The sequence below is a fragment of the Ursus maritimus genome, unplaced genomic scaffold, assembly GCF_017311325.1.
Source record: "Ursus maritimus isolate PB19 unplaced genomic scaffold, ASM1731132v1 scaffold_24, whole genome shotgun sequence".
NCBI classification, from domain to species: domain Eukaryota; kingdom Metazoa; phylum Chordata; class Mammalia; order Carnivora; family Ursidae; genus Ursus; species Ursus maritimus.
This window is the reverse complement of record NW_024424897.1, coordinates 15,134,921-15,154,370: the sequence shown is the minus strand read 5'-3', so window position 1 is coordinate 15,154,370 and position 19,450 is coordinate 15,134,921. Positions and strand designations below refer to the sequence as shown.

Sequence of the window (19,450 nt, the reverse complement as noted above, 5' to 3'; positions counted from 1 at the left end):
TCAAAATTTTGGTGAAAAGAGAAATGCTGGTCTCAACAACGTAAGCCTCTGGGGAAAATCGTAGCCTTGTGGCATTTTGTTTCCGTCTTGAAAACAGACTGAGGATTTTGGTGGTTTTGCCCTGAATTATAAGTAATATGTGTGACCTTGTTCTGAGGTGTCCAGTGTTCTTACCAGGGAAGAAAGGGGGACTTCTTGAGACTTTTGAGAACTGGGACCGGAGACTCTCAGTGAAATTTCAGAGCCTTCGGTGTCTCCTGTGACACAGACCTACAATGCCCACCTGTAATGTCCTATTCATTTGAATGAACATCTCTAAAACGAGAAGAACAACTGTGCCTCATTACTACTGCTGTCAGTTCATATTCTTATCTCAGTTGGGTCTTTCCTGTTGCCCAGTTACCATTCCACACATTTCTGTTTTCCCCAGAGCAGATATGGAAATTATTTGCATTCTTCTCCACACCCTGTCGCACCTCTTGGCCTCCCACATTACCAAGATTGAGTTCATCTCCATGTGCCTCCCTCTCAAAACTCTGTTTATCCTTGCCGACACTCTCTTCATGTCTGCCTCAGAGAAGGAAAGTGTTTACCTTCCTTTCCAAAGCACTTGCCTCCACCTGTATTTTTTTCTCTCTGTATGTCACTGTTCTCTCACAATTTGTTTCACTCTTTTTCTAAATTCTCAACAAACTAGGATGCCTGTGTGGCTCAGTCGTTAAGCTTCTGCCTTCATCTCAGGTCATGATCCGGGGTCCTGGAATCGAGTCCTGCTTCAGGTTCCCTGCTAAGCGGGGAGCCAGCTTCTCCTTCTGCCTGCCTGCTGCTTCCCCTGCTTGTGCACGCTCTCTCTCTCTCTGTCTCTCTGATAAGTAAATAAGTAAATCTTTAAAAATAAAAATAAAAAATAAATTCTCAACAAACCTATGACTGTCTCCTATAACCCAAAAAAGCAGCTTCTCTCTCTCCTGCTAACCAGAAGCTGTGATCCCGTCTCTTCCCTTCCATGTCCACCAGTCCTATCCCAGGAGTCATCTCTACTTGCCAACTCTGCTTCCTTACTGCCCCTTTAACCACTTTTAGTCTGGCTTCTATGAGAGAAAAGGAATTAAATCATTAAAATCATAAACTTTGGATCAAACACAACTTGGTCAAAGCCTCCATTTACACTTCCTTTCTCCGAGGGCTTGGACAAGTCATTTAATCTCTCAGTTCCACTGTTTTCATCCATAAAAAGGATTAATGGAGTCACCATGAGAAATGAAACTGAGAAAGCCTTTTTAAAAAGAGATGAAGTCTTGGAGCACCTGGGTGGCTCAGTCAGTTAAGCATATGACTCTTGATTTTGTCTCAGGTCCTGATCTCAGGGTCATGAGATTGAGCCCTGCCTTGCACTCAGTGGGGAGTCTGCTTCCTCCTTCTCCCTCTGCCCCTCCCCTGCTTGCGCACACTCTCTCTCTCTCTCTCAAATAAATAAAATAAATCTTTTAAAAAGAGGGAGAAATAAAGTCTCTTTTCATCTCTTGCAGAGCCTAATAAATAATATTCTTTAAGAAAAGGGCAGGGGGAGGGCACCCCCAGCTGGCTCAGTCGGTAGAGCCTATGACTCTTGATCTCAGGGTTGTAAGTTCAAGCCCCATGTTCGGTGTGGAGATTACTTAAAAATAAAATCTTTAAAAAGAAAAATAGAAGGGAAGAAAAGAAAGGAAAAGAAAACACCTAACCTCTTGGCATTCAACTGAAGCTACTCTCTCAAAAGTCACAGACAACAGCCAACCACCAAATAAAGTAACTTTTTCTCATTCCTCACCCCTCTAAACCTCTCCGTAATGTTGGCAATGTTGACACAACACTTCCCAGAGCTTGGAGTGTAGTCCTCGTTCTCTCCCTGCCTGCCTGGTTGCTCTTCTCTTCTTCCTCTCCTAATGTCACTATTCACTGAGATTTTGTCCTCTGGTCTTCTCCATCCTCAGACTCTTTCCCATGGCATCAGCGCCAAAATACTGAAGAACACTAGCCAGTTATTTGTACGACGTTCTTCAGTTTTAGTTTGAGATTTTCTCATTGTTAGGTTGAGTTTATATATCGTCAGCAAGACTACCACAGAAGTGCTGCTGTGCCCTCGCTAATGCGGCACTTAGGCCGGTATATGGTGTTGCTGCGTCCTATTACGGGGGAGGCTAACCTCGATCACCTGGGTCAGATTGTGTCTCGGGGTTCTCAGTTCTGAAGTTACTGTTTTTCCCTTTGTAATTAAGAAGTATCTTTGAGGGAGATGCTTTGAGACTAGACAAATCTCTTGTTTCTCACGCTTTTTATCCACTGATTTTAGGATCCATCAGAGATTCTTGCTGCAATAATGATTGCTGTGGTGTTTTTGAGCTTTTCTATTTCCCTTATTCCTTCAACATTTATTAATTAGAATTTTAATGTAAGGAAGAGCTGTTTCTTCTTTATTTATTCATTTAAAGCACTATGGATTCCTGTATTTATGTTGTACTAGGACCTGTGACCCATTGCCATTATTATTTGTTGCTCAAATTGCCCAAGATTTGACCTTGGGGAGCTCCTTCAAGTTGGCTCCTGTGTCCTTTCAGCTTCCGCTAAAGTATTTTATGAACGTTTCGGTACTTTCTGCACCACCAGATTTTCCACACTCATCATTTACTATTAATGCCCCAGCCCAGGACTTAATCATTTCTCTAAGAAGCCAAAGCACGTTTTAGTCATCCCCTTAGTTTTCGAAAGTAGTATGAGCATGAAAATTCTCAATGACTCTCCATTACCCCTGATTAAAATTCAGACCACTTAGCCAGGCATTCAGAAATATGCTCTGGTCCCAAAAGACCCTCTCAACTTTGTAGTTTAAACTTTTCCCTTGAAATTTATGTTTCAAGTGCCCTTACTACCCCTGGAAACCTACCTGCCAGAAAAAGCTACTCTTCTGTTGAAACTTGTGGCTACCTTCTGGTAGATCGATCTTAACCAGGCTCCTCCTTCAACCTAAACTTGCAACCAACACTGCAACCATAAAAGCCGCTATCGGAACATAATCTAGCATTAAGCTCCAAGTACCTCTAGCCATGTTGGCCAGATCTTTGAGATTCTGCCCTCCCATTGGAAGAAAAAAAGTAGCCTCCGCCAAAGCTTGGTGGTCAAAAGTATGATTCACGATATGAGGTATTTTGCTTCTTTGGAAGACCAAAAAATTTGACTTCAAAATGTTTTTCTTCCCTTTCATGATTTCAAAGACAGTTTTTTTTTGTGCTAGCAGAGCTACAAGTCTTTCAAATCTTGGTCTGAAAAGAACTATTTGAGGACAAAGGGGAATGTACCTCAGGAAAACAAAGCTGGAGCTGGGAGTTTTGGTTTTTTGGTTCCCTTTTCTGTGAAAACAAAAGCCTGACCTTATGAAAAAAGGTTCTTCCCTGAGAGGCATCTACCAGAGTTCTAGCTCAGCAGTGATCTAGCCTGAGTAGGAGAGAACTTTCTAGATTTTCTCAGAGATTGATTCAGGGTATGGGAAGGGATGACTCTTGCTAGTCTGATCATGTGCAGTAGACCAATGTGACTGGATTAGGAGTGTGGCCACAGATCTTTGTTCACACACATTTCTCTGTCCTTCCCCTTAGGTGGATCATTTGGACAAGAATGGGCAGTGTGCTTTGGTCCATGCTGCACTCCGAGGTCACCTGGAGGTTGTCAAGTTTTTGATTCAGTGTGACTGGACGATGGCTGGCCAGCAGCAAGGCGTATTTAAGAAGAGCCACGCCATCCAGCAGGCCCTCATTGCCGCAGCCAGCATGGGATACACTGAGGTAAGAAACCAGGTGATAAGGTTTAGGGTTTTTAGGGTTTTTTTCAGGCTGTGTATTGAAGGACCTAGGAACCAGGGGAAAAAGTGTTGCATTATTACAAAATCACCTGCCTCGTTAATGTGAAAATTAGCGTTTTGGTAACTGTTTTGAGGAATCAGAGACTGAACTCCATGAAGCACTTGAATTCTCAAATACCAGCATATCTAGAATTATGAACACAGCACTTGAGAGTGGAAAAGAACTTGGGAAATCGTCTAATCCAATTCCTCCCCATCTTGCCACCCTTATTTAACAGACAGTGACACTCGGCTCCTAGGGATTATTTATTGACCTGTGCTCAGATGGGTAAGCAGTGTGGAATGGGAAGGGCACAACATTTGAAATCTCAGAAGGACCAGATTTGAGTCCCAGTTTGCTACTCGTTCACTCTGGACCTTGGGCGGTTTACCTCATCTCTTAGAACCTTCGTTTCCCATCAGTAAAATTAGTCTAATATATTCTTTTTTACATAGCTGGTATGAAAGGTGCTTTGTAAGCTGTTAAACACTATACAAATGGTATTTTTGCTAATTTTTTTTACTAATCGTAGTAATAATATTGTAACAAATGTATGGAACTGATAATTGCTAGGAAATGTTGAACATCCAGTTCAAGGAGGGTAGTGGAGCAAAAGAGTGCGTGTGTGTGTGTGTGTGTGTGTGTGTACATACATACTTAAAATTAGTATAAATTTTACTGATACGAAGAACATGTAGCATACAGTTTACAAATAATGAAATATATACAGTTCTCTTGATGGAACACTTGATTTTTGTGAAATTTATATCTGAAGCCAAACTGTGGTTGCAACTCAGCGATGATCTTTTTTGCTCTTTTCCCAATAATTTCTTGTCAGTAAATCTGACATGTGATCTGTGTTACACTACTTCTCACCCTCATACAAATCATATTCATTAAACTGGAGCCTCTTTGAGCGTTAGCACTAAATCAAATCTTGATTTGTAACGTTTGCCAATTTCCAAGGTGTAAACGCTCCCACCACAGCTGATACCGAGCTGCTGTTGTGACATCGCTAAACACAGAGTTGCGAAGAGACACACAGTAGCACAGATACAACACAATCCATGTAAATAACCTCAAGAGCACAGATAAAGTGTAGTTTAAATAATTAAGAAGTCATGAGATTTTATATTTTTTAACCTTTGTTTTTAATATAATTTATTGGTTATTTAATTTTTAACAAACATCTTCGTCTAATAACCAGCTTACAAAATTCCTGAAAATGTAATGCTCAGCTTTCACGGGCCAAAACATGTTGGCTCACCACTGCATGGGATGCTCCAGTGGCACAGCCGCCCTGCCAACTGACCTGATATGTCACCAAGGGAATATTAAGTAAAACAAGAATTTTTAAATATCTGTAGGTTTTTAAACTCTCTCTACAGGCAAATTCCCGGAAACAGAACTGTCACTTTCCTTTAATGTTAGTAGTCGTTTCCCCTTTATTATTCCCCGAAGCAGTCCTTGTACTTCCGAGCAGAAAAAAGATCATTGCCCTACTCAGACAAAATACAGGCCCTGCGGTTTTCTCCATATCTGTTTTCTGGGTTTTATTGATTGATTGGTTTTTTTCTCTTTATTTTTATTGGGAGGATGAGGGGTTGCTTCTTTAACTTAAATCTGAGGAATAAATAATTTTTCAAAAGCCACATGCTATGTAAGTGAGCTGTGTTCAAGAGAAACGTATAAACTGTACCTGATAAAACAATGTTCATCATGGCCGCTTTGGGTTTCTTTGCTGGGAGTCGGTTCTGGTTTCTTCTGTGTGCAAGAGATTGCGCCACACTTGGGTCATCAAATGTCTTTCAGACCTCACAGGCTAGAGTTGGTAGCATACTTTCCCACCTTAAGTTTGAACTGACACACTTCTCGTTTCAGATTGTCTCCTACCTACTTGATCTTCCAGAAAAAGATGAAGAAGAAGTAGAGCGAGCACAGATCAACAGTTTTGACAGTCTCTGGGGAGAGACAGGTACTTCTCATGGACATTACTCCCTTTTCTCATTAATGTGTTTGTGTGGAGATACTCTGCATCTCACACCCTGATTTTTCCCCTGCCAGACCTTTGGTAGTCTCCGTCTTATGGCTTTTGTACTGGACATGATTTGATTCAGCCAAAGTAAAAAGTCAAGCATTGTCCTTCTTCCAATCCTCTTTCCCTTTGGAGTCTCCAAATCATTAACACCAGAGTCATCTTTCAACCAAAACTTTACCCTGCTCTTGTTTCCAAATATTTTTAAAAGACTGGAAGTTTCCTTACAGTGTGCCAAGCCAGAGCAGAAAAAGTTGTGGCCTCTCTCTTCTTTTATGGGATCCTTGTAGCAGTTAGGTCTAAATAGTTCTCCCATCAAAATAACTCCACCTGCAGTTGTAAACGAGGAGGTTAAATGTTTATCCACACCTCTGGCTTAACCAAGTGTTATCATGGCCGAGTGGTATCTGACGTGGTTAAACTGACATAGTCTCAGTAAAGTTGCTATCTGGATGCAAAATGAAGGTACCACCCCATAAGGCACAGGCCCATGGAGTCCCTCTTGATCTGTAGCCAAGAGATGTCTATATTGCTTGGTACTTACTACACAAACAGAAGCTTCTTCCTTGTGGCCTTTGCAGGAAATGATCGTTGTCTTTCCCCCAAGTCTAAACTGGAACATCTGGAGAAACATTAGTAACCTTTTATGTGTTGTTATGAAACCAGGGCAATGAGAGCTGGAGAGTCACCACAGATATGTGTCATATTTGCCAGGAGAAGTAGACCAATATTGAGATGGCCAACTTGGAGTATTTTTCTTAAACGAGGAGGGTAGGTGTTTCAGTTAGAGTCAGGGTGTTATTAAAAATAAAGGAGGCACTTGAATTCATTTAAAATTTACCACAACCTATCAGATCGTGATGTTTCCATTCATGGCAAATATCATAGGTAGGTTTCGTGGCTTCTTTAACATCATGTAGAATGGTCCAAAGCTCAGGAATTTGCTTCTCTAACAATCCCTCCCTCTGTAAGAGCCAGAAGGGAACAGCTGCCAGGCAGCTGCAGTTTAAGAGCCCATGACAGATTAAAGGAAAATGTGCAGCTGGAAACAGCTGCCGTCTCTGGGACTCTACCCCGCGGGAAGCCAGAGGACGGACTGAGGGGAAGGGACTGACAAGGACGCTGGCAGTTCTGGAGCGTATGTTGTGACTGAGAGCTGCAGAAGGGACATGGCGCTTTACTGTTTCCATCAGCACAGCCTTGCCCGGCACAGTGTTGCTGAGCCTCCCGACGGGCTGCTGTGGCCAGCCATGCACGTGGAACCCCAGGGGAGGGCGACAAAAGTATGGCCTGATGAGGATGATAGATAGGAATTTTAAGACTAGCAATCATAGTGGTGAATACCAAACACGTTCTACTGCGGTACTTGAAAGAATTTCTTTAAAACGTTTGAGAGTGAACTAAGTGGAAGATTTATTTTTATTGTTATGAATTTCTTATTAGAATAAAACTTTATGGGAGCGCCTGGGTGGCTCCGTCGGTTAGACGTTGGACTCTTCATTGCAGCTCAGGTCATGATCTCAGGGGTGTAAGATCAAGCCCCGTGTCACCTCTGCGCTGGGCATGGAACCTGCTTGGGATTCTCTCCCTCTCCCTCTGAAGCTCTCTCTGTTTCTCTCTCTCTTTCTCTCTCCCTCTCTACCCTTCCTCTAAAAAAAAAAGAATAAAACTTTATGGCCTCAGGACTTTTTAAATATCTCACTTTAACGTGTGCGACGAAGTTTATCACATTACTTTATTTAAATATGTACCATATCTCAAGATTGTAAAAAAAATCAAAGCTTCGTGTCAGTTGGCTTGTAATCAGAATTGTGTTGTGTTTAACTTGATACATATATGAAATAATTTCAGCATTATATGCATAAAATGCTGTTGAAATACTGCTAGAATGAAATGTATCTGTAATACAATTTATAGATCTATAAAGTTATTTGGCTTCAGGAAAATTTCTAGGAAATAATGTCTGTGCTATATAAAAATGTCCCTATACTTCCACACTAATATAGAACAGACTATGAGTTGCTTTTCTACCTATAGTGATAGATTTACTAAATATACATATTCCTTTCTACCTTATAGCACATAATCATTTAAAATGTGTAATGACCCAGTGAATTGTGATGTTTTCTCCACTGGTAAAATCTTATACTTGTCCCCCTTATATAGAGAATGAAGGTCTGTGACCCGCAGCCAGCTGGTTGGGTCTTGTACCTACAGCCCTTGTCTAAACAACTCAGTTTTTACCTAAGGAAAATCAAATGGTTGTGATGTTTCCAACAATCTGGATCCCTGACTATCTAAGACACCACTAAATAGGAAACTATATAGCCATTATTATATGTGCCACCACAAAGAAAAGAAAGCCTCAGCCTGTTAAACCTACACAGTTCTTTATTATCACAGCAATCTCAAGATGCATCGCAGTTTTACAGATATTAAAATGTGAAGGGAAAGAAGTGCATCTTAGAATCAATGAAATTTATCTTAGCATTTAGTGAAATAATAATTGAGATGTAATTTTTACAGAGTGGATTTTTTAAAAGCAGTTCACTAGAATATCCTGGTTGCTTTTGTCCTCCTTTTGCAGCCTCTTTATTCTTCCAGATAGCATCTGCCTACATCCAGCCTCCACCATCTGGCTGGCCCCCTCCCATCCCATAGGGTTTTCACAGACTTCTTAATGGAACAGTACAGAAGAAAAGCAATTAAGGTGACAAGACCGTTCACCACCCCCTCTTCTTCCTTGCCTTACGAGCTTAGACCAGGACCAGCGTTAAAAGCTTCTAGCAACTCTGGAGGGCCTGAACTGTCCTCGGACCCAAAAGAAGCAAGAGTTCACAAAATAAACAAGATACTCGTAACTCATTCTTTGCCTACGTTATCACAACTGCCTCCTCGCTGATCTTCTTGTCACCCTCTCATGATGCATCTCCCTTGTGACTTCAGCCCGAGTGATGATCTTTGTGAGCAATCTCTTGATTTCACTTACCTGCTTACCACCCTTTACTGACCACCTGTACCATTAATGAAGTTATTTAGTATAGCCTAAGAAGACCAGTCGTGATCTCTAGCCTTCTCTATTGCCTGGCTTCTCCGGTAACTCCAATAACAATAAACTTGCTGTCTCCCACCTCAGTGCCTTTGTACGTGCTCTCCCTGTGCTTGGCCTGCCTCTCAGTCTCCTGTTTCTTTTTCAGCGTCTAGCTCAGATGAACATCTCTTCCTGAAGACCTTCTCAGACACTTCTTCCTCTATGTTACTTCCATACATCTTATACACTGGATAGTAATGTAATTTTTATTTGTATTATCCTTACTCAACCTTGAGTTCCTTGAGAGCAGAGACAGTGTCTGACAAATAGTTCAATAAATGTTTAGTTAATGTTTTAGATAGCAGTGATCAGTTTATGTCTCCCCAACCACCTCTCTCTCATTGGTCTTGCATGACCTGTCTGTGCTATACTCTTCCACAGTTGAAAATAGATAAACAGAAGAACCATTTGCTATGCCACATTCTGTTTAGTATCCCCATCCTATCCAAGCAGACTTTGGCTATTTCCCCAACTCTGAGCTGCATCCTGTCTGCGTCTGCCTCTTCAGACTCCTTAGATGTTTCGCTTTGAAAAAGGGCCATTTATGTCAGATAATCTCATCAGCTGCTGACAAGCTAAGGAACAAATTCTGTTACTGGTCTCGTAGGAAGAGATTTGGCTCCAAACTGCTGTGTTTGCTCTAAGAACCAGTTTTGTTGTTCTACAGAACCGACTTTACCTTAATCTTCTTTCTTTCAAAAAGTTTTAACAGTTTTTGATAAGACTAACGTAAAATCCAGCCAAAGGAGTTTTTTGCTCTTGGAGTTTGAGAAGTACAGATCCCATTGTGCATGGTTGTGTTGTTTTGAGATGAAATTGGCCAGCTGTGTTAATGACCGTGTCCAGCTATCAGCTGGAGATTCCTACCAAATTACATCATAACCTTAAGCAACAGAGATGATACAACAAAGAAAACAGCCAAATGGAACATTCCCTCTCATATAGATGTGTTATCCAGTGAGCTGAAATGGGCCAGTCAGAGCAATGTAACCCCAGGTTAGACTGAACAATAGAAGTTTCAGCTTTCAATATGGGCACTGTTTGTCAGTTTTCAGCAGTGTTCTGTGAACTGGCATCATTGGTGAAAGGCTTGCTTCTGAAATACTGTCTCTATCTTCTCCAGCAGGCTACAAATTCTTTTGTGATAAAGAATGTGTTTGCCCTCCCCTGCCATACATAGGGCATTAAAAGGGAGGTTTGCTGCATAGCTACTTTAAATGGAATGAGAAAGTAAGAGTTAGAAATTTTCCAAATCATTTGTTTCATGTACCAACAATATGATTCTTATGGTTCCTAATGAGTGTCTACCCCATTCCAGCTTTACTGAGAGCTCATTTATATATACATGTGTAACTAAGGTGTACGACATGATGATTTCCAGTCAAGTTCTTAAGCTACTCTTGTGTTCTGACCCAAGAATCAAAGTGGGTTTTTTCTGAATTTTAGAAATATAAAGTTGGGTTCTTGGGGCACCTGGGTGGCTCAGATGGTTGGGCATCTGCCTTCAGCTCAGGTCATGATCCCAGGGTCCTGGGACTGAGCCCCGCATCGGGCTTCTTGCTCAGCAGGGCGTCTGCTTCTCCCTCCTCCTCCAAAGCTTCCCCTGCTTGTGCTCTCTCGCGCACTCTCTCTCTCTGTCAAATAAGTATATAAAATCATAAATATATATATATTTTTTTTAATAAAATAAAATAAAAGGACCTTACTCTGCAAAGACCCTTCTCTCTATATTCCACCCGTGCATATACACCCGTGAAAGGTCTGTAGCTAAAAAGAGATAGAAAAAAAAAAGAGGTAAGTCAGAAGTAGGGAAGACAGTCTAGGTAGGAAAAATGAAACCAAGTAAGTTTAATCAAAGGTGATTTTCAATAAATTTATTATTACAATTGTCTCCATACATTATAAGCCCACTTAAATGTGGTTTTATTCATGATTTTTCTTTACAAATTTCCTTCATGGCAAACGTAGCTAATATCATTCTTGGAGGTAAAGTAGCAGTTACGTTACTCAACCACAGCAGTACCGCCGTGCTTACACAGAGGGCTCGGGAGCGCAGGACCCACCTGTTCTCAGCCTGTGTTCTCTGCCCTTAGCACTGACAGCTGCAGCCGGAAGAGGCAAACTGGAGGTATGCCGTCTGCTCTTGGAACAGGGAGCAGCAGTGGCCCAGCCAAACCGCCGAGGGGCAGTGCCCCTGTTCAGCACTGTTCGCCAGGGCCACTGGCAGGTAAGCAGTGTAGCTACGTCCAGTCCCTCAGATAGGGGTGAGTTCTAGACAGGAACTTCTGAAGCAGAGAGCAAAAAAAAAAAAAAAATCACAAAGTTTGGGTTACTCAGCAGTCATTGGGTTTGAGGACTTGGACCATTGTTATTAGTATTCTGGTTCATTGAGAACATATCAGAAACCTAACATTCCAAATCATCATCATTTAAAAAAAAATCATCATCATGATCCATATTGTACAGAAGGACTAGCTACTTCTGGACTGGTCATGGAGTGACCTGCTTCTCACATATCCACAGGTCCACATATCCACAGGTCCTCTGGAAGGTTCATATCCCAGCAGATCCCTGCTAACAGGTGTCTTGCAGGTGTCTCAGACTTGCTAAAAGAAAATGTGGTGTATGTAAATTTTAGCTATGCAATCTTTCCAGGTGTTTGAATTCTGGATAAATGCTAATTTATACACATAGGATGGAAAAGAAAGCATATTGGTAATAATCTTTGTGTAGAAAAAAGCCTCTAGAAGCCAAACATAAAAGAGTTATCAGAGGCACTTTATTGTATTTACTTCAGTCATAAATATTCACTACAGGCAGGCTAGCAACCCCCGAGGTCAATGAAATGGCACTGGCATAGGTAGTGACTTGTGTTGGAGCTTCTGTTGTGGGATTGTTTAGTCTACATCTTGGTCTTTTGTATCTTAAATTCTTCTTCACGTAGGGGCTGAGTCAAGCATTCAGAGTTGAACTCCCATTTGGCTATCCTTGAGAGAGTCAGAGATCAAATCACATGGTACTAGGACCCTGCAGGAATTAGAAGGACCCTTGCAGTAGAAAGTTACGGGGAGAGGTGACTGGCCTGTACAGCAGGAGGTGATCCCCCAGTATAGGGAACAACGTGCACGTGTCTACTCAGCAGCTCTTCCTGGCTCATTCGTCCGTTTCTCTGCACTTGCAGATTGTTGATCTTTTACTCACCCATGGAGCTGATGTCAATATGGCAGACAAGCAGGGTCGTACTCCCCTGATGATGGCTGCCTCCGAAGGCCATCTAGGAACTGTGGACTTTCTGCTTGCACAAGGTGAGTCTTGGGGTGCCAGAGCTGCATGGTCAGTGCCTATGATAACCCAAAGACCTCATGATTTCCAGTGACGGATTCTAAGAGATGTTAAGAATAGATATTATTGGGGTACCTGTGGGGCTCAGTCAGTTGAGCATCCAGACACTTGGTTTCAGCTTGGGGCGTGAACTCAGGGTCCTGGGATCGAGCCCCTGGGCTCCATGCTTGGTGGGGAGTCTATTTGAGTTTCTCTCCCTCTGCCCTTTCCCCACGTGCACATGCACGCACGCTCTCTCAAAATAATTTTTTTTAAAAAAAGAATATGTATTATGAATCTAGTTGGTTAAAATGTGAAAGTCCATCTCCTCTCCTCTTATATACAGTGGGATCCTTTAACTCTGATATTCGTTTCCTTATGGCTTGAGGGATTTTTGGTATTCTAATCAAATTAACATATTCTAAATTCTCTAATTCAAATCTTTAATCTCCAAACTTTGATTTTTTAATATACACTCAATAGATGTTCATCTTCCAAGGACTGTGTTTTTTTTTTAACTTTTTATCAATTCTTTTGTAAGCCTGCACAACTAATATTTTTCTTGTATCCAAAGGAGGCAAGCAGAGGTTAAGATAATTGCTGACAGTGGGACCCTTTTTGAAAAATCAGGATATTATATGATCTTCCTTTGTAATAAATTCCTTTTGACATTAACATTCACATATTCCTGGTGAATGGGAAATAAGTTAAAGAGATTATGGTCACACCACCTTCAAAAGCATTTCAGGCTCCTTTTGATTGCCCTGACCTCAGTCACTTATACAAAACAGGGGTGAATGAGGGTGGACTTCTGCAGAAGAAAAACTCAAGTCTCCGGTGACCCTACAGTACCATCTAGTGGACTGTGAGCATTTACATGAAGCAGGAGATAGTGTGATCGTGACCACCCAAATGACTCCATTCCAGTTAGCCTTCCCTATTAGTAAACTGGACCTAAACATCTATAATTATATCTGTGGGCACATTCACTTCAAGGAATCCAAGCTCCTGAAGAATCATAACCAGGCCAGCAAAACTAAGGGTAGTCGAGTTAAGAAGATGAAGTTTCTTCTACGATTTCAAACTAAGACTCATTGGATCTTTAGCTGGATCCTCCAAAGAAGATTTGTTTCCACAGCCTCACATTCACAATGCTGGGTCAGAACCAGGGAACCACTCTCCCAGTATACAGAGTGGTTCTTGCTTCCCCAGTACAAGCCAACAAACAAGTCTGGTTTTGTGATATCTATCCTTACCTCTGCCAGGAGGGGGTTGGAGGAGGATAGGGGGTGTACGTAGATTCTCAGGATAAGATGCGGCAAGAATAAATGTCCCAGAACAGCCCAAGTCTACTAGAAAAGGCAAGACCTCTTCAACCACTGATAACCTTTAGATCACTGCACAGTGTCTGCCACATGCCAGTGGAAGCTTATCAGACATAGATTCCAGAGATTTGTTCTCCCTTACCATTGCAGACATGCTGGTCTTTGTACTACTGATTTCCTCAACTTATGATGGGCTTGCGTCCTGATAAACCCAAGTTTAAAATGTTATAAGTTGAAAATATCTGAAGTCGAAAATGTGTATAGTACACCTAGCCTGTGGAACATGATAGCGTAGCCTTGTGTACCTTAAATGTGTTCAGAACACTTATATCAGCCTACAGTTGGGCAAAATCATCTAACACAAAGCCTACTGTATAATAGTGCTGAATATCTCATGGAGTTTATTGAATGCTGTACTGAAAGTGAAAAACGGAATGGTTGTAAGTGTATCTGTCATTTACCCTCGTGATCATGCGGCTGCTGGGTTGCTGTGCTCACTGCTACTGGCCAGCATCACAAGAGAGCGTCGTACCACACATCACTAGCCTGGGAAGAGGTCCACATTCAAAATTTGAAGTACATTTTCTACTGAATGCATATCACTTCTGCACCATCATAAAGTTAAAAAATTGTAAGTCAAACTGTCGTAAGTCAAGGATCCTCAGTATTTCATTTTTTCACATTAAATCAGAGACTTCCACTAAATCAACAAATTCTACAAACATTTATTTAGCCAACATTATTTGCAGAACACTATACCAGTGCTGTGCCACTGAGTGATTTCTTTTAACTAATACACTGTAATCTGCGCCCTCCGAGACTCTGTAATCTGTCAAGGAAGGGATGAAATGCAGATAAATACCTGAAAAGCAGAGAATCCTAAGTGCTCTGATAAAGGTATTTGAGTTAGGAAAAGACAGACTTTGAGAGGTGAATAGGAAAAAAGTTTCATATTAGGGAGGGGAACATGAATGAAAAGTCAACGAGGAGATCCAGCACACAATGGGTTTGGGGAAATAACACAGGTTGTCCAGTGACGTACATGAGGGCCCTTGGAAAGTAAAACTGGAAACGTATGTGGAAAGAAAGTGAAAAGGAACAGATTAAAAGAGGTTTTGGACTTAATTCTGAAGGCAATGGGGAGCTTTTCAAGATTTTTTAAAAGGGAATTGATGCCAAAGTTGTGCTTTAAAAAAAATCCCTCTGGCAGTAGGGCGAATAGTAGATTTGATGGAGGAATTATAGCGGGCCAGGGGATCAATTAGGAAGCATTGTAATAGATGAGAAGTAATGAGGCTCTAATCCAGGTGCGGTAGCTGTTAGAATAGAACAGAAGGGCCAAGTACAAAAACGATTTGGGATATAAAGAGTAATTACATGTAGGAAATAATGATAGTTGAGTTAAAGATAACTCCAAAGTTTTAAAATGGATGCTTGGAAGAAGTGTGATTCCATTAACAGCAAGGGGAAGAAAAGAGAGAGGGGGAAGCTTACATATTGAATTTTGGACGCATATTGCCTAGACAGGTTTATTTCATATGTATTTCCTATTAATTTCTTAAATTCCAGCTTTCCTTATCTTTGGAAAATCAGCTTCTCTGTAATATACATCCAGAACCTTCTTCTGCTGCTTCTACTTTTGGAGGCTCTGTCCAGGGAATTTATAGATGTTCCATCTGAGGAAGCTCCTTAGATTCTCTCCCACATTCAAATTCATTCTGTGTTAGAGTCGATGTCTTAATTGTAAACTATACCATTGTGAAAAGGGCACCCAGCACATAAAAAATGGCTATCATCAGAGTTAGAGGTATGGTACCTTCCAGCCCTTCGTCCTCCTGTGGGAAGCAGCCAAGTCTGGTTGTCTGACCTGTAGGAGTAAAAACAGATAGTCCAGATAACTGCTGAGTAGACCCTGAGCCTGGCTGTGGCACACCCTAAGCTTGATCTGACATCCGAATCCTGTCTACCTGAGGAGGCAGCCTGGAAAGCGTTCTGTACGCAGTAAGTTGATCCTAATTTAGCTAGTGTGCCGTGTCAGCTGTGTGAAAAGAGTTGTCTTAGGTACGCTTCAAAACTAGCAAGGAAATGATAGGCCCTTTGCCATCCAAGAGCTTTCAGTCTAGGCTAAGAACCAAATATATATTGAATTTTAGACTAATTACAAAACAGTGTATCAAGTATGCTTGATCCTTACAGATGAAAATAGAAATGTTGAAGAGAAACAGATGTAGAATACCAAAAAGGCTAAGAGAGTGGGGATGGGGTCATTGAAGGCCGACAAGTTTAATTAAACTCTGAATTTCCTTGTGGCCTGGGCTCAGTCTCTTCCCATGAGTTCATCTCCCCCACATTCTAGGGAGAGACAGCGTGGCCTGGTGCTATCACCAGTGATAAACATGGACTGAGCTCCTTCTGTTTTATGAGAATCTGTCCAGGAGTTTATGCTATTACCAAGGGAAGACTTGCTGAGTCCTGAAAACATTCACTGAGAATTTATTACATACAAGTAGGATACATAAAAAAAGATTAAGAACAGAATAAGGTGACATGTGTTAAGCACATTTAAGATGAGGTGAACAGTGAACCAGAAGCTTCCCAGAAACGGGGATTTGAAATGGTCCCGAGAGAATGAGTAGAAGTGAGGCAGGAATCTAAAGATTCCCCACGTGGGAGCAAACATGACCAGAAGCAAGGCTACAGGAACATCGTGGGAGAGTCAGGGGGCCGTGAGCACAGCCATGTGGCCCAAGTAGAGGATTCTCTGAGGGGCGTAATGAAACTTAAGCCCAGAGAGTAAGCTTGGGGTGGATTGTGGCATATCCAGAATTCCCAGTAAAAACAACTGGACTCTCTTCTCCTGAGGGCTTGTAGGATCTTTTTTTTTTTTTTTAACAATTTTATTGAAAGAGAACTCCCCTCCCAGAAACTAAAGCTGTGCTTTGGCAGAGCGTGCAGCTTCGGTACCAGCTCTCTGTCCTGCTCTGGATGGCCTCAGCCCTGTGTTACATTCGCTCTTGTAGGTGCCTCCATTGCTCTGATGGACAAAGAAGGACTGACAGCCCTCAGCTGGGCTTGTTTGAAGGGTCATCTCTCAGTAGTACGTTCCCTGGTGGATAATGGGGCTGCTACAGACCATGCTGACAAAAACGGCCGCACCCCACTGGATCTGGCAGCTTTCTACGGTGATGCCGAGGTGGTGAGTGCCTTTACACAAGCCTTTGGGTGGTAGGGATAGGGATGGTTCTCCATCCGTAATGTTCTCAGCGGTTAAGGGTAGAGTAACATGTTGATGATTCTTGATGGAAAGTTCTTGGACCTGTACTTGCTGGAGGACAGGAATATTCAAAGCACCACTAAAGACCAAGAATACAAGTATGGCCTGAAATCCCACGGCTCCCCAGCCTGGTTCAAACCAGCGATTGAATAGAGTCCAGGCAGCAGCCAGAGCCCTCAGTAGAGCTGTGCTGAGCCATTGCACTTGTGTTAACTGTTCTGCTTGATCCATGTCCTAGGTCCAGTTCCTGGTGGATCACGGGGCCATGATCGAACATGTGGACTATAGCGGAATGCGCCCTCTGGACAGAGCAGTAGGGTGCCGGAACACTTCTGTTGTTGTCACTCTTCTGAAGAAAGGAGCCAAGATAGGTAGGAGAAAGGAAGAAGGTGCTGGCCAGCTGTGCCCAGGGGCCAGACTGGTCCAGTGGTCTGGCTGCCCTGGGTGTTTGGTGTGAGTGTGTATAGTTTCCCCTCTGCCCTGGCCCATTTGTTGTCCAAGTGAACAGAAAGGCTCTTGGCCCAGAGAAAGCACCCTCTGAGCCATGGTCGACACTACTCTGTGTCCAGAATCACCTGGTTATCTGCCATGCCCCTAGTCGCCTTAGCCAGGAGGCTGCTCTAACCTTAGGCACAGCTTCGTGCTAATGCCTCTGTGCCAGCCCCACCCTGTGAACATCCTGGATCCCTGCACTGCCGTGAGCCTCTGCTTTCCCCCGCTCTGTATGTGCTTCAGACTCTCCAGTCCCTGCTGCTGCTGTCCCATCTGCTCCCCCATCCCACAGACCTGTAGGCGAGGGTTGGCTGATATGCTGGCTTTTTTGCTGCCTGCCTCTCACTGCTGCTTTTTCCTTCTTTTTTTTTTTTTTCACCTTCATCCATTTTTTTTTTCCTCTCCTACAACTTTTTGTTTTCTCCTTTCTTTGAAGGTTGTCAGACGTTACCGAGTCGCCCACGAGGTATATTTCACCGCTGTCAGCATCAGGCGTGGTCTGATGGCTTGGTCAGCTTTGCCTTCTCCTCTTTGATTTAGCCTGCATGAGTTCCCTACACCTCTAATCTTTTAATTTACTTCACCTTAAAAGAAGATTTTTTTTAACGACTGTTGTAGAGAATAACTTGAACTTTTGATAACTAACCCTGAAAAGCTTAGTTGGTAAATAATTCAGGCGTCTATAAACTAATCAGTTTAACCTCTCTTTCTCTTTGTGGGTAAAGTAGTCCTCAGTTGTGTTGGCTTGTTTCATGTCTTTTGACATTCGAACTGTGCTCCTGAGTCAAAGTAAATCGCAGGAAGGCCTATTAGATACTTAAAAATTAAGGGAGCCTTTAGAATCTTTAATGGTTCCCCTTAGAATCTTTAATGGTTCCCCTTTCCGCAAAGTACAGATTTTTAAATTAAGAGACTGAACAGCTAGGGATTTTGAGTCCCGGGTTCTAAAATAAATTGCCCTTTTTGGATTTTTTAAATCTCGTGGTGACATGTAATGTAAACCCTTTCTCCCAATGCTCCGGACTGAGCCACAGCCTGCCCAAACCCGCACGTTGGCAGGCTTTGCTGCCCTCCTGTGGTGCAGGCTCAGACAGATCAGATGTTCTTATTTTAAGGTGAACACAAATCCAGCGCAGCTTCTTGGCAGTGGGAGTCCCTAAGATACTCCCCGGTCTAAACGATGAGGAAGTTGTTGTGGAGCAAGTTGTTCTCTCAGCAGAAATCCCCCAGGATGTTTTTTTCACCTAGCTTCCTGCCACCCTTACATTGTCTGAGTTTTTTACCCATCATGCATCCTGTACACTACAGGTCCAGCCACATGGGCGATGGCCACCTCCAAACCAGACATCATGATCATCCTGTTGAGCAAGCTGATGGAAGAGGGGGACATGTTTTACAAGGTGAGGGGAGGAAGGAGCTGGTTCCTCAAAGCAGCCACTGACTGTTCTCTGCATGTAGAATCTGCTAAAGTCTTGACAGTCTCATCCTTGGCTCTAGAGGCAAAGGGAGGATGCCATCCCTCAGTGATAGGCTCATAAGTTGACCATCCTGAGTTTTTAACTTCCCAACAAGAGCGCAAGAGTGGCCTACATAAGCCTGCAGCCGATCAACTCGAAGACCTAATTTTATCCGGTCACTAATAGGCAGTTACATAGACTCTACATGGAATCTGCTAAGTGGGACCTGGAAACTCATGGGACAAGTAAAGTGAAATTATGTAGTACAGATATTTCTAGTCTGTGGGAAAGAGATGTTGATCCTCACTTTCATATCTTATACACATATAGATTTAAAAGTCTGTAGTAATAGTAGCTTGTCAACATCCCTGAGTAGGATAAGGAAAGCAAGACAAATAGCAATTATAAGATTTTCTGAAAGTGACTCACTGAATGACAACAAAAAAAGTATGGAGTCTTTTTGTAGTCACAGTTCAAGCTGAAGGTTCCAATACCCTGACACAGACTTTCTCCCATAGCCTATAGGAAATCCCCAAAGAACATTACATGACAGGGGACCTGGCTGGCTCAGTCAGAAGAG

The 19,450-nt window shown here is 42.4% G+C and overlaps 1 protein-coding gene across 1 annotated transcript in view; it reads left to right on the top strand.

The window, feature by feature from the left end:
- TANC2 (tetratricopeptide repeat, ankyrin repeat and coiled-coil containing 2) overlaps positions 1 to 19,450 on the top strand; it is a 150,902-nt gene that overhangs the window by 118,075 nt on the left and 13,377 nt on the right. The window contains exons 13-19 of the mRNA XM_040640428.1: positions 3,633 to 3,818; positions 5,757 to 5,850; positions 11,095 to 11,228; positions 12,183 to 12,306; positions 16,668 to 16,843; positions 17,160 to 17,292; positions 18,722 to 18,813. Of these exons, the coding sequence (XP_040496362.1) occupies positions 3,633 to 3,818; positions 5,757 to 5,850; positions 11,095 to 11,228; positions 12,183 to 12,306; positions 16,668 to 16,843; positions 17,160 to 17,292; positions 18,722 to 18,813 (939 nt within the window). The remainder of the gene's footprint in view (positions 1 to 3,632; positions 3,819 to 5,756; positions 5,851 to 11,094; positions 11,229 to 12,182; positions 12,307 to 16,667; positions 16,844 to 17,159; positions 17,293 to 18,721; positions 18,814 to 19,450) is intronic.